Source organism: Ascidiella aspersa, chromosome 1 (genome assembly GCF_963924565.1).
Source record: "Ascidiella aspersa chromosome 1, kaAscAspe10.2, whole genome shotgun sequence".
Taxonomy (NCBI): domain Eukaryota; kingdom Metazoa; phylum Chordata; class Ascidiacea; order Phlebobranchia; family Ascidiidae; genus Ascidiella; species Ascidiella aspersa.
This window is the reverse complement of record NC_139447.1, coordinates 13,384,604-13,396,607: the sequence shown is the minus strand read 5'-3', so window position 1 is coordinate 13,396,607 and position 12,004 is coordinate 13,384,604. Positions and strand designations below refer to the sequence as shown.

The 12,004-nt window shown below is 33.2% G+C and overlaps 1 protein-coding gene across 1 annotated transcript; it reads left to right on the top strand.

Moving 5' to 3' along the window:
* Positions 1-2,461: 2,461 nt before the first annotated feature.
* Positions 2,462-11,326, top strand: LOC146167867 (uncharacterized). Its single transcript, XM_083389015.1, has 16 exons — positions 2,462-2,486; positions 2,566-2,713; positions 3,082-3,194; positions 3,832-3,957; positions 4,379-4,502; positions 5,189-5,292; positions 5,533-5,701; positions 6,767-6,870; positions 7,133-7,191; positions 8,165-8,270; positions 8,570-8,701; positions 8,825-8,940; positions 9,016-9,083; positions 9,273-9,438; positions 9,802-9,890; positions 10,830-11,326. The coding sequence occupies exons 2-16, from the start codon at positions 2,602-2,604 to the stop codon at positions 10,922-10,924; spliced, it is 1,683 nt and encodes a 560-aa protein (XP_083245141.1). The 5' UTR covers positions 2,462-2,486; positions 2,566-2,601; the 3' UTR covers positions 10,925-11,326.
* The last annotated feature ends 678 nt before the right edge of the window (positions 11,327-12,004 follow it).

The following is a 12,004-nucleotide window of genomic DNA, read 5'->3' as shown; positions in this document are numbered from 1 at the left end:
AACGAAATGGAACCATTATACAACATTCCACACTCTGTTAAACTTATGCGGTTGCAGAAAAGTCACTCCGGTTTGATTTAAAATGAACGCAGACGCCCCAATCTTTCGTGATTAAACTACGTGATTTTGTGCAAAATGTCAAAGAGTTCGTGCGAATAATGTCATTGTGATCACAAGATCCTATTACCTTTGATGTACCTTAGCGTTTTCGTGCCTTAATGTAAAATTGCTTTTTAGGAGTGATCTTTAGTGTAGTGATAAAAAACCAATGATATGCGAAATTAGAACCTAACCAAATCTATCTTAACGGTTTAATTCTATGTACCCGAAATGTGGCATTCAATTTTATGGTGTGGATAAAGCGTAAGAATCTTCCAATTAAACTTTTGAACCACTCAAGATATGATGCTCTGGCCAATTTTACTTCGTTTGCGATTTCAAATTACGAACAAAGTTTTTGCTAAATTACTTGTTTTTTTGTTTTCACTTGAGTTATTTCACATAACATGTCATTTGATATGTACTCGTTTGATGAAAAAAATCCAATGTGACATAACGTAATTTATCCTACTTTTTATGTTGCAAAATTTCTGAAGTTTTAGGCAATTTTTAATTCGTGAGTGATGTTTAAAGATCCAAAAGAATAATTTCCATTGCATAATATTTTTGCATCAAAAATGTGAATGATTTGTGATTATAAATTATATTTTCGCTTCTTGCCGATTGGCCAGGGCGCAGCCGTCAATCCACTCGTCACTATCCGAAGAAATGAATTATGTGCAAATTGAACCATTTCTTGGCAGTCTGTCTAGTAGGCAGTTGATTAATGACCCAAGCTTCCGCCGTCGAGCAGCGCTAACAGAGTGACTTTGCTGTTTAAAAGTCTTATAACGTCTCGAAAAACTCTTTTAGGACAATATAGGTTTGCCCTTGTTTACTCAAGATTTATCTAAAATAAAAAAAATATTCGTTCGGGTACATTCACTTAATTGTTTGGGATAACCATATTAATTAAGCCAGACGAGTGCGTAAAACAGTTAACCTGCCACAATGAAGAATACAAATTAAGCAATGCGCGATTGACGTATACGTGTTAAAATGTTTTTTTGTAGCTTTACATGCAACGTCGATCGAAATCATAATTCCCTTTTCTCTATTCTGTAGAAAATCCAGTCATGATTACTTCAAAAAAATGGATAATTTTACAATTCCGTAAAATTCAGCTATTGGGCTTAGATGTTAAGATGTTTGACGGTATTTTTGTAACTAGCAATAGGTTTTTTTTTATGCGCGCTGTGGTGCTTTGGATTGCCAACGATAATTAATGCTAATACCAAATGGGAAAAAAACATACATTTCCTTGTGGGGCGTGTCAGTCATTTTCGTAAGAGGCGTGTTATGACGTACAATAATGGAAGTTTTGACAGATAAAGACCCTAATTTCCTGATTAACGCTGTAAACGTCAGATGTCTGAATGCGCTTGCGAAGTTTAGCCGCCTTGCATTTTTACAAATAAAAACTGGGATAAGTTATGGATCAACAGCTGTCTTTTCATGATAAAAATTTTAAGCTATACGATTTTTATTCTGTGTAAAATGTAGGCAACTCAATTTTGTTTAATTTGTCTACTCGATCCACCGATTTGGGATGTATTCAAGGAGTTTTAAAGCTTTAAAAATTATTTTATTAATTCTTACAACGAAATGGTGTAAAAGTTGTTTAGAAGCAATCCTTGTTTAGATAAAATGCTACATTTTCCATGAATGAGTATTTCTTCTCAAGCTGTACTCACCCATGGCGTTTTTGACCATTAAATTAACACGATTACTGTATAACAAAAGTGCAAGGTTTTAAATATTTTTTTTTTATATTTATATATTTTTTCACACTTTGCGTATTCGAATCTGGGTGTTTATAGGATAAACGAACATTTTTGGCAAAAATTGTTAAATGACTTTATTTTTATATCAGCTCGGTTGTCTTCTTTTATAAATCTGTTATGGCTTTAATTCTTAGTTTTCGTTTTTTAAACCTATGTTTTTTTGTAAAAACATAGAAATATTGGACGAAATATAGTTATATAAACTTTAGCTGACAGTCATAGTATTATAAATAAAAAAACAGCTCCTCTGGTAATTAAAATCCCAAAAAAAATAGTTATGCTTCAACACAACTAAAAAAAGTTTAAGAAGCTGGATTGAAAACAAGTGTAGTTCCGTTGCTGGAAAATTTGTCACGTCTTTATCTACTTTGGGCCTCATGATTTTTTGCTTAACGGACGCATATGCGTGCAAAATGAATACGTCACTCAAGATTTTCGTGCAGAAAAAAATGTCTGGTTATGATCGGGAAAGAAAAAAACGACTACTTATGTTATGTTTGTGAAAACGGCGTTTCATTTCGGATTATGCATTTTGAAGGCAACCTAGTACATAAAGAATAACTACAGCAAAAATACCAACTTTGAAAAACAATAGTCAGTTAAGTGAGAACTTACTAATAATTGTATTTAACTTATTATCAACTGATTTAATAAGACAGAATTTATTTTAAAACAAATCCAGGCACCTTTACATGATTGAAAACCTTGTTTGAGTGTTATGACAACAAACGGATTTAGGTCTGACGATTTTGATTTGGCGCCCTCAACTATGAAGTACAAGGATTTGCACGAGGATGGAGACCCATACAGTGTTAGCACCAGTACACCAGGTATCGTATACTTTTCGAGATTGGTGTATCGTCTACTTTTAAAGATTGGTGTGTCGTATACCGTACTTTTAGAGATTGGTGTATCATATACTTTTAGAGATTGTTTGTCGACAAATATTACCAACTAAAATACATGCACACGATTCGTGGCTGGATCAGTTGTAACCAATAACGATGACTTTTTGTGCAGCAGCCCCTTCTTTAAAAAGCGGTGACGCTCTGTAGTCCTTAAATAAAACCTAATTTAAAACTACGCACATAAAATTATTAGCAATTAAACTCTCGAAAATGTCTAATCTATAAGATTTATAAAATAGGTGACCGAACGAACTATATCTCTGATATTTTTTAAACACCGCTCATTTTAGCACCAGCTCATAGTCCAGCCGAATCACGATGGAGTTGTACGACAAGAGAAAAGGTTTTATTTGTGCTGGTCGGCGTCCTAATCATTATAACCTTCGGATTCGGCATAGCGACGGTACGTTTTAGCCTTATGAATTCGAGAAAAAATTGAATTATTCGGGAATGGTAATGTTGCCTTTGAACAATAATTTAGTGCATGTAGATTTATAAAAAGCATCCTTTGTTCTTGATTTTCTTTTACACATATTACGCTTTTATTCCAGACCTGATTAGTTTCTTTTTTAAATTAAAATACTAGAGTAAGTGGAGTACTACTTAAAAATACGGCACAAACCGTCCCAAAATGGCGGCATTTAACAACTGAGTGAGAACAACCCAACGACATGTATTGTTTTAGTGGCATGACTAAATGTCCGCTTTCGAATTATTTAAACTGAAAGTTTCGTACTTCATCCCTTTTATATTATGTTTTTACACCCATTCAACTTTTATAATTAGTAGTGTTAGGTATTATCGTTCAAAGTTTATTTGATAAAACATTGGATTAGTTCTTTTTTGAAAACCAACACGCAAACTGTGGCAGCTTAGAGAATTCAGGACCCCGGAAACCAATTCTTAAAACACCAACAGCACATTGTATTTAATATATGATAACCCTAGATTTTTTTCATTTTTTAGTACCGGTTCATTAAATTTTTTTGTAATAGAAATAAAAAAAGTGATTAAAGTTTGTATAACTGAAATATTTTCAGGTTGCTAACCTTAGACAGCAATCCGGTTCAAATTATCCTAAATCATGCAAAGATGCACTGACGATGGGACACAAAACATCTGGATTAATGAAGATTAAGCCAACAAATGTAGCACAACCATATCAGGTATATTTCAAACCGCCAGTTTTTGTTGACCTTTTAAAGCAGTGGTTTCCAAACTGTTCAGTTTGCGGCACACTGAAAATATCTTAACTATTTCGTGGCACACTTTTAACAGAACAACAGTTAAGTAATTTTACAATCGTCTTTGACAGACGATAAAATATAGGTAAATGTCTCAATATGAATAATCTGTAAGTACGTATTTAATTCCAAAATGCATGCGTGTATGCCCATTGGTAATACAATTAACTTATTTAAAAAATTACAAAAATTTTGCGGCACACTTGACAATCTCTCGAGGCACCCAGTATGGGAATCACTGTTTTAAAGTATTTTGACTAAAAAGTTTCACGTTTCGTCTATAATTGACAAACTTTATGCTGCAACAAAAATAATAAAACGCAAAATACACGCTACAACGCAGGTTTACTGTGACATGTCATCGGCTGGCGGTGGCTGGACTATGGTCGCTTCGATTCATTCGGAATCAGGGTCAGATTCATGTTCATCAGGCGACCTTTGGTCATCGGAGTCAAGATATTCTTCGGGTATTGATTTTTTTCATTATTTAAACGGGACAATGAAGATGTCAGAAACGAAATTTTGTTTTTTTTCACTAAAATGTTGATTATCAACAGACAATGCTATACGATGGGAAATGACGGTTATAATTAGGGTGGAAAAGCAACTTCGATTTTGTCTGTTAATTTGAAAGGAAACGGTACGACGTTTGAAAGTCACATGACATGGCATATTGTCACACAGTGACAATGTTGTTTTGCAAATTGCCATTATACAGCATTTTTTCTTAGATGCCGCGTATAGGTGTAGACTGTAGGGTGATTGCATGTTCACCATAAGAAGGTTGAAAAGGACGAGTGGTATGGATATTATGCTATTTTAAAACATCATTGAAATAAAATAACAAATTATAAATAAAATTAAAACAATAAAAAAATATGCTGTTACGTTTGGGTATAGCTTAATACCCATCTCAACCTAAATTAATTTCTAGAATTTGTAGCACAGACCCTAGTCTAGTCTATATCTGTAATTTATATATTTTACAGTATAGAATTATGATAAGGGTTCGATCACAACTACAAGAAATAGCTAATACTAATTAACTATCAGAAACACTTGGGGACATGCTTTAATAGACTGCTTAAAATTAACTTATAGGTAAGACAAATAGGATAAATACCTAAGAGAATAAATTTAATGGTTTACTTAGGTGCAACTAAAGGCTATGCTAGCTGGAAAAACCTGCTTACCTTTGGAGATCCAACTTCTGCAACAAGTGCTGACTTTAAAGGCCAAGCCTATTACAACGTACCGGTATGCTAAAATCTAGCCAAATTGTTTCAATTTTAGGTTGTTTAATATTAGTAACGAGTTATTAATACGTTTAAATTCATGCGCTTAGCAGATCATTGTTACTTGTGTACAGCGTTAGTTTTTTAAGAGCACAGTTTTAAGTTACCTTTTCACATCAAGGTCTACACGGTATTTGATATGGTTGCCATATATTCGTTGTTTTACTTTAATTTTAATTTTTTTTTTGTAATTCAAACTCAGGCCTCCGACTTAATGATATGGCACGTGCCTAACGACGTTCCGTTAACTGATATTAGTAACAAGGCTTTCTTCAAATACTACACAAAGACCAACTTTCTTTCCAAGTACGGCACAACTTTGAAGTCGCTTTACACATCATACGCTCCTCTCAAGCGTTTGTCGCCAAATGGTTAGTTGAGCATAGATGTAAAATTTTGTATTAGGATCATATTTTCTCTAGCGTAGTTTATGCATACACTGTAAAGTCCACATGTATTTTTTTTTCAATGTAGTAATTAGTGTTCTCTTTCGTGAAAAGACCAGAAAATGTTTTATTTTTATTTTTGACATGAATTAAGACCACAGATAAAACTGTTTAAATAAGTTTTGTTTTCTGTCAAACGGAAACATTTTTAAAACGACTTTATAGCAAGGTCACTTGTCCAGCGTCCAAAGAGGATAATATTTGAAAACCTCAATAACGTTCTCTTATCGTTGAAATATTGATATACCGAACTAAAATGATTTACAACATATCGTTGATTCTGCTTGCTTATAGGCAACCTCGCATTATTACTTCTAACTTGGATAAGAACTTTTTAACGATTACCGAGTGTGTCCTCGTCACATCACTGAATTTAGGCAAAGTTGAGAAATTAAGAATGTTTAAATAGGTATAGGTAACTTCGTCTTAAACGGTTCAAGTTAGCAAATGTAAGATGTTGTTACATCAGAAAACGTAACGTCTTTTTTACCCAATAAGAAAATGAAGTATTTATATTTGATCCTATGAAAGCTGGGTTTTCCCACACCACAGGCCAACACATTACTGACTAAGGTTTCATGAGACACAAATTAATGCACAATTACAACTAAGCATGACGCTTGGCAGTTTCGAAAGGTTTTTTCTAGACACAAAAAAATTCCCAAATAGCAAAGCGTGACAACTTTGAGGTTATATAATGATTATGGGATTTTTTTTGTGATAATTGAATTTCGCTGCAAGAGTAATTACGCTCTCTTGGCGTTACATAGGCCATGTTAAATCTACGATAAAGTTTTGTTAATTTTTAAATATTTTATCACATTCATATGTCGTACGAAAATCGGTAAATTAATTTGACAACAGTGTGCATATGGCATATGACTCAAATAAAAGAGTTTAATCGATCAGATATATGCCTTGTTTAGGTAGGTTGGATGAAAATTTGTTTGTTAGCTGACCACAAAGCCTACAATTCTTATTGTTTTATAGGGTTGCTGAACCGGATTATGCCTTGTTTCCAGTCGAACTGGACATTTTACAATTCTACAAATGGTCTTTCAAGACCGTCATCATCGCCAACATCAAATGAAAGAGTAAGAAAAAAAATGTTATTTCTATTCTAGTTTAATTAATGTTACACCAATAGACTAGCGCATCCAATCATTTGATTTTTGAACACAAAATGAAATAATGAAGAAAAGTTATTATCAAATATCAAGCATTTTAATCGATATTGAGAACTTCAGCATTGTTTAATTTGTAACCATTCGTTTGCTTAAACATTTTTTTCATACTTTACACGACATAAAACCAAGGACAACAGTAAACCAATTTGGAAATAAACTTTACGTTTAGATTTCGGTGAGTGTAAACAATGGAAACTATACGAAGATATCTCCAGGTTCACCGAACAAGTATGTTGTTTTATATGTGTTTTTTTTGTTATGAACAACTCGCAATCTACTTAGGTGTGAACAACGCCTATAAAACAATTAAAATCCTCTCCCTCTTTTTTAAATTGGTGAAAAAAGCAGGATATCGAACCCTTTGAATTATCCGGTTCAGGTTCGGGTCGGGTTCAATTTTTGTTTTTAAAATCCGGTTTAGTTTCGATTCAACTGAGGTTCGACCAATCTAACGATTCCGGGTTCGATGGTAATATATTTTATTAAACTAAAAAACTACTAATACAATCTTTTTCGGAAATAACATTCAAGAAGCAGTGTAAACGCCTTTTTCAATCTAAGGGGTAAAAGTTAATCAAAATGGGTACATAATCTAAAGGAGGCAATTGCTTATGAAAACGCTGAATAGAAAAAGCCTCTGTATTTTTTAAAGCATGGGCAATGTTTAGTTTAATCTTTTGTGAGATTGTTGTTGTCTTTATAACATATTTGTCAGTAAAATATATTGTTGATTTTACCTTTTGTATAGCGCATGGAATACTAAATATTTTATGGGTTAATTTATCGCTTCATATTTACACTTTCCAAAAAGCATGATAACAAATAAGTGGGATGGGATAAAATAAACAACAAAAAATATTGCCCCAAATATTTTTGCTGAGGTGCAATTATTAACTGTGACGTCATGCTGAGGTGGACCGCTTTTCGACAGGTTTGGGTTCGCTTAAAGTTCGAATAACCACCAAATATTCGATTTGTTCGCTATCCAAATTATTAAAAAAAACGGCTTAGGTTTGACTACGATTAGAGTGAAGTTAGCCCCAAACCGGTTCATGAAACCCCGGTTCACGAGTTCGGTTCGAGTCTGTGGAAAAAATAATAAGTCTATATAGTAATATTTTACCTGGTAAGATGTAAATATATATATCTTAAACTGTTTTTTGTAAAATATTCAATAAATGCTTATACTTTTTTTTGGCAGTGTTTCATCAGAGATCAATATAACGACGTCTGTTACCTCCACATCGTCTACAATTCTCGCCTGGGTTTCCAACACAGACGGTCTCCTACAATCCATTTTCCTAAAGGTGAACTATATATTAACCGAAGAGAGTTCACACAATTAGAAATTTTGTCAATATGTGACTGTCCGCCACAAACGTGTGTTTTTAGAGACAGTTAAATCAGTTCAGAAGGGATTTTCTAAATTATTTTGTAATTTTGCCCAATTAAAAACTATCGGGTAAGTATAACTATTAGTAGAACACACATACTATACCACAAACAAGACTAAATAACGGTTCTAAACGCTATTAAAGATTCTTAATCATTAGTTAATTTGTGACGGATAAACATGATATATTACGGATATGGCATTGTATTTCAGATTGATGGTTATAAGTCAAGCCGTGGAAGGTCATACCTCACATATTCGTCAGGCTCTAACCTATACTTCCGCTACAACTACATCTGCGACGGAAAGAATTGCAAAGTGTTGTTTGTCGTAGGCAGTATACCGGTAGGCTAATACCTTATCTCAGGCCATTATAAACTATATACTGTATATTTCTAAAATGTAGTAAAACATCCTTACGTGCTATCTCACATGTTGCATAACATATTTCTGCTTTAATTGCTTCAGATGTGGGACACCAAAACTCCTCGGATAAGATTCGCAAAAATCGTTGATTCCACATGGGGATTAAATTTCACTAACAATATGCAAAGATTCGTTTTTGGATACACAGTGTTCAAGCAGTAAGTGGTTTAATGATTGTTGAATAGACCATTAAATATGTCATTAGATTAACGTTGTTAAAACTCTTCTTATAGAAGTCAGACCAGGACTCCTTCGACGTCAGTTATGAGAAAAATGGTGAAGAAATTATTAAATTGCCTCGGTAAGAATTCGCTGTGTTTTACAAGGACATGCAAACACTTTTCATTAAACAAAAAATTCTAACTTGTACTGGTCCAATTGTAAGTGACAACCACTACCACGTAGGCGTATGTTATTAACACTTTTAAAATTAACAGAAAACACAATAAAATATGATACGAAATTATGCGTTATGTCCAATATGTATTAGGTAAAATTGAAGTGCACGATTTGACCTTGAATCCGCCAATTTCGACCCCGGCAGTGTTTGTGAAGGGAAACATGGCAGACTACACGAAGAACGTGACTCCAGGTTTCATTGAGTTTAGAAGATACGATGCATATGGCTATCCCTATGCTCTTTGTCCCGGAATAAAGTATGTATATGGGTTGAATTGCACTTCTTTTCAAAATTAACGTAATTTGTACAGTACAAGCATGCATTTTTCATTTATCTCTCAGGAGTTGACCAAAGAATAATTTGTTTTGCCAACCTTTCACCCACTGACATAAATCAAATCTGTTCAACTCGAAACCAACTGTTCATGTTGCGTATTATTTTTAACGACGCTTTATTAAAATACTTGGTTATCATAGAGAAATATTTTCTATCCTGGCTTTAATAACCTGGCATAATGTACAAACATGTTGGTGGGTATTTTTGAAATGAAACTAAAACTGAGAATGAAAAAAACATCGATATTGTGAGACATCATTAATTCTCTTAACGCTTGCTTAAGGGTTAAAAACACTGCCGATCCATCATTGCATTGTCTTGGAACTGTCCAGACACATTACTCTTTGAGTGACAAGTGCGGCGATTTCGCAGGTGAGCCAATTTCTAAACGTTTTTGAAATAGCAGTTATAAAATAAAACGTTATATTTTTTATCAGTTTTTTTTTAAGTGTTGTTAAAACTGACTTATGTTTAAATTATTTAAAAGTTAGGACGTTGCCTGTCGCTCTACAGTAAACTAGAAATATATAAGCAAGCCAAAAAGGTTTGGAATCCATGTGGCGATTACATTTATATCACCAATAATTGGTAAAAAAATATAAATACTTAATAGTAATGCTGTCAAGTCTGCATGTGTCCATTTGTAGGATGGAGGATAGAAACGCGTTAACAGAAATGTCACTTATTAACTGTTTGGTATACTTTTAAATAGTGATTCAAAACCTTTTATAGACCATTAACCAAATCTTTAAACCAAACCCTGGCCAACATTATATATATCATACCATTTCACAAAATTATTTTATGGTTTTAACGACGCAGAAGAATAAACAATCGTATATTAAGCACATTTCGGTAATTAACCGTAAGTTCCAAAACATTATTAAAATAATAAACGTCTTTCAAGGAAATTAGTTCAGTGTGTTGCTGTATATTTTTTAAAACAGCGCAGATCATTTCAAATAACGTAGCAGCGACACGTTTTGTAGTCGCTATCCAAATACGTCATTTTGGACAGTAGAAGCAGTTTCTGCATGCAAATCCTGTCACATGCACAAACGACCTCCTTTGTCATTATATAGGACCTTTGAATTGATGACACGACATACTTTTTTTATGTGATATAACTATTTTTGACGTATTGTTTGATTTTACATTACCTATTTATCATTTTGGCCGTTTTTAATAGTTAACAAACCTACTGTTCCATTTAGGACATACTTGTTCTTAAAGAAGTACCTACCGAAAAAAAAATTCAAACTGTTTAATATAGTATCCGAAACTATCGTTATAACAACGTTTACTCTGTAGCTTGGAATAAGCTGGCAGCACACAACAAAAAGAAGTTTTCAGGAGGTTTGGAGTACTCAGATGTAACATCGAGCATATTGTTGTTTACCAGATAAAAAACTGATATTTATTTATTTTTGCTGTCAAATTCTCTTTCTACTTTATTACAATTATTCAGATCACACAAAAAGAACTAAATCTAACCTAGAAATAAATTGAGTTTTTTAATAAAAGTATTACTGTGGGTTTCATTAAAAACTCGTATAAAATCTTGCAGAGTATTGTGCTATATTATAGCTTGTGTAAAATACACAGAAGTGCGTTTTACCTATATTCTTTATATATAAACATTTTTCTTTACAATGAATTACCCGGAACCTTGTCGGGTATACTTTCATCTGGGATTCACGCTTTCGCCGTTTAATTCGATTTGTGTAAAATTGTTTTGGTATTACATTATTGTTAGAATTATTCATCGTGACGCTGCTGTAACCAATACATGTACGAATCTAACGCGATCTACGAGTCTTAAATTTTCAGTCACTTTTGCATTTGCAGAGTTTAAAGGAAAAATGTTTTTATTCTGCTATGTAAAGAACTTTCCGAAACTACGATTAACGTACAGTTTCATAATTAGTCACTTAGAAACAAGCAATATGAAATAAAAATGCTGTGAGTGTTTCAAGATTTTTTAACTTATCTATCAGCAGTTGGTTAAAGCCTAAAATCTCCTCCGTTTGTAATTTCTAAATATTGTTTTTTAATTTTATTTAAACAAAAAAGACCCACCACATCAAAAATATCATTGATTGTTTTTGATTTGGAATTTTTTTTAATTCCTCCACCAAATAAATAGGAATAAACAAAACGTACCCACAATCCGAAACCTCTTCCAACTCGGCCCAATAACTCATTTTATATATTTTTGATCATCTATATAAATACTTACCTTATATACGCTTTCTACACGTAATACTCAATACTGGCTTAGATTTTAATCTAGTCAGGCTAGGTTCAAAATTGAATTGCTCGTTACTTGATTAAAACACAGGCATGACAGTCAGTATATTCTAGGAAAACACAAATGCACACCAACTGCTCGCTTTAGGCTAAGCATCTTTTCTCTAACCACGAGATTGCAAGTTGTCCTCAATGTTCAAGATTCGTGCGATCCGCTCGGTGTTCATCCGACGAAT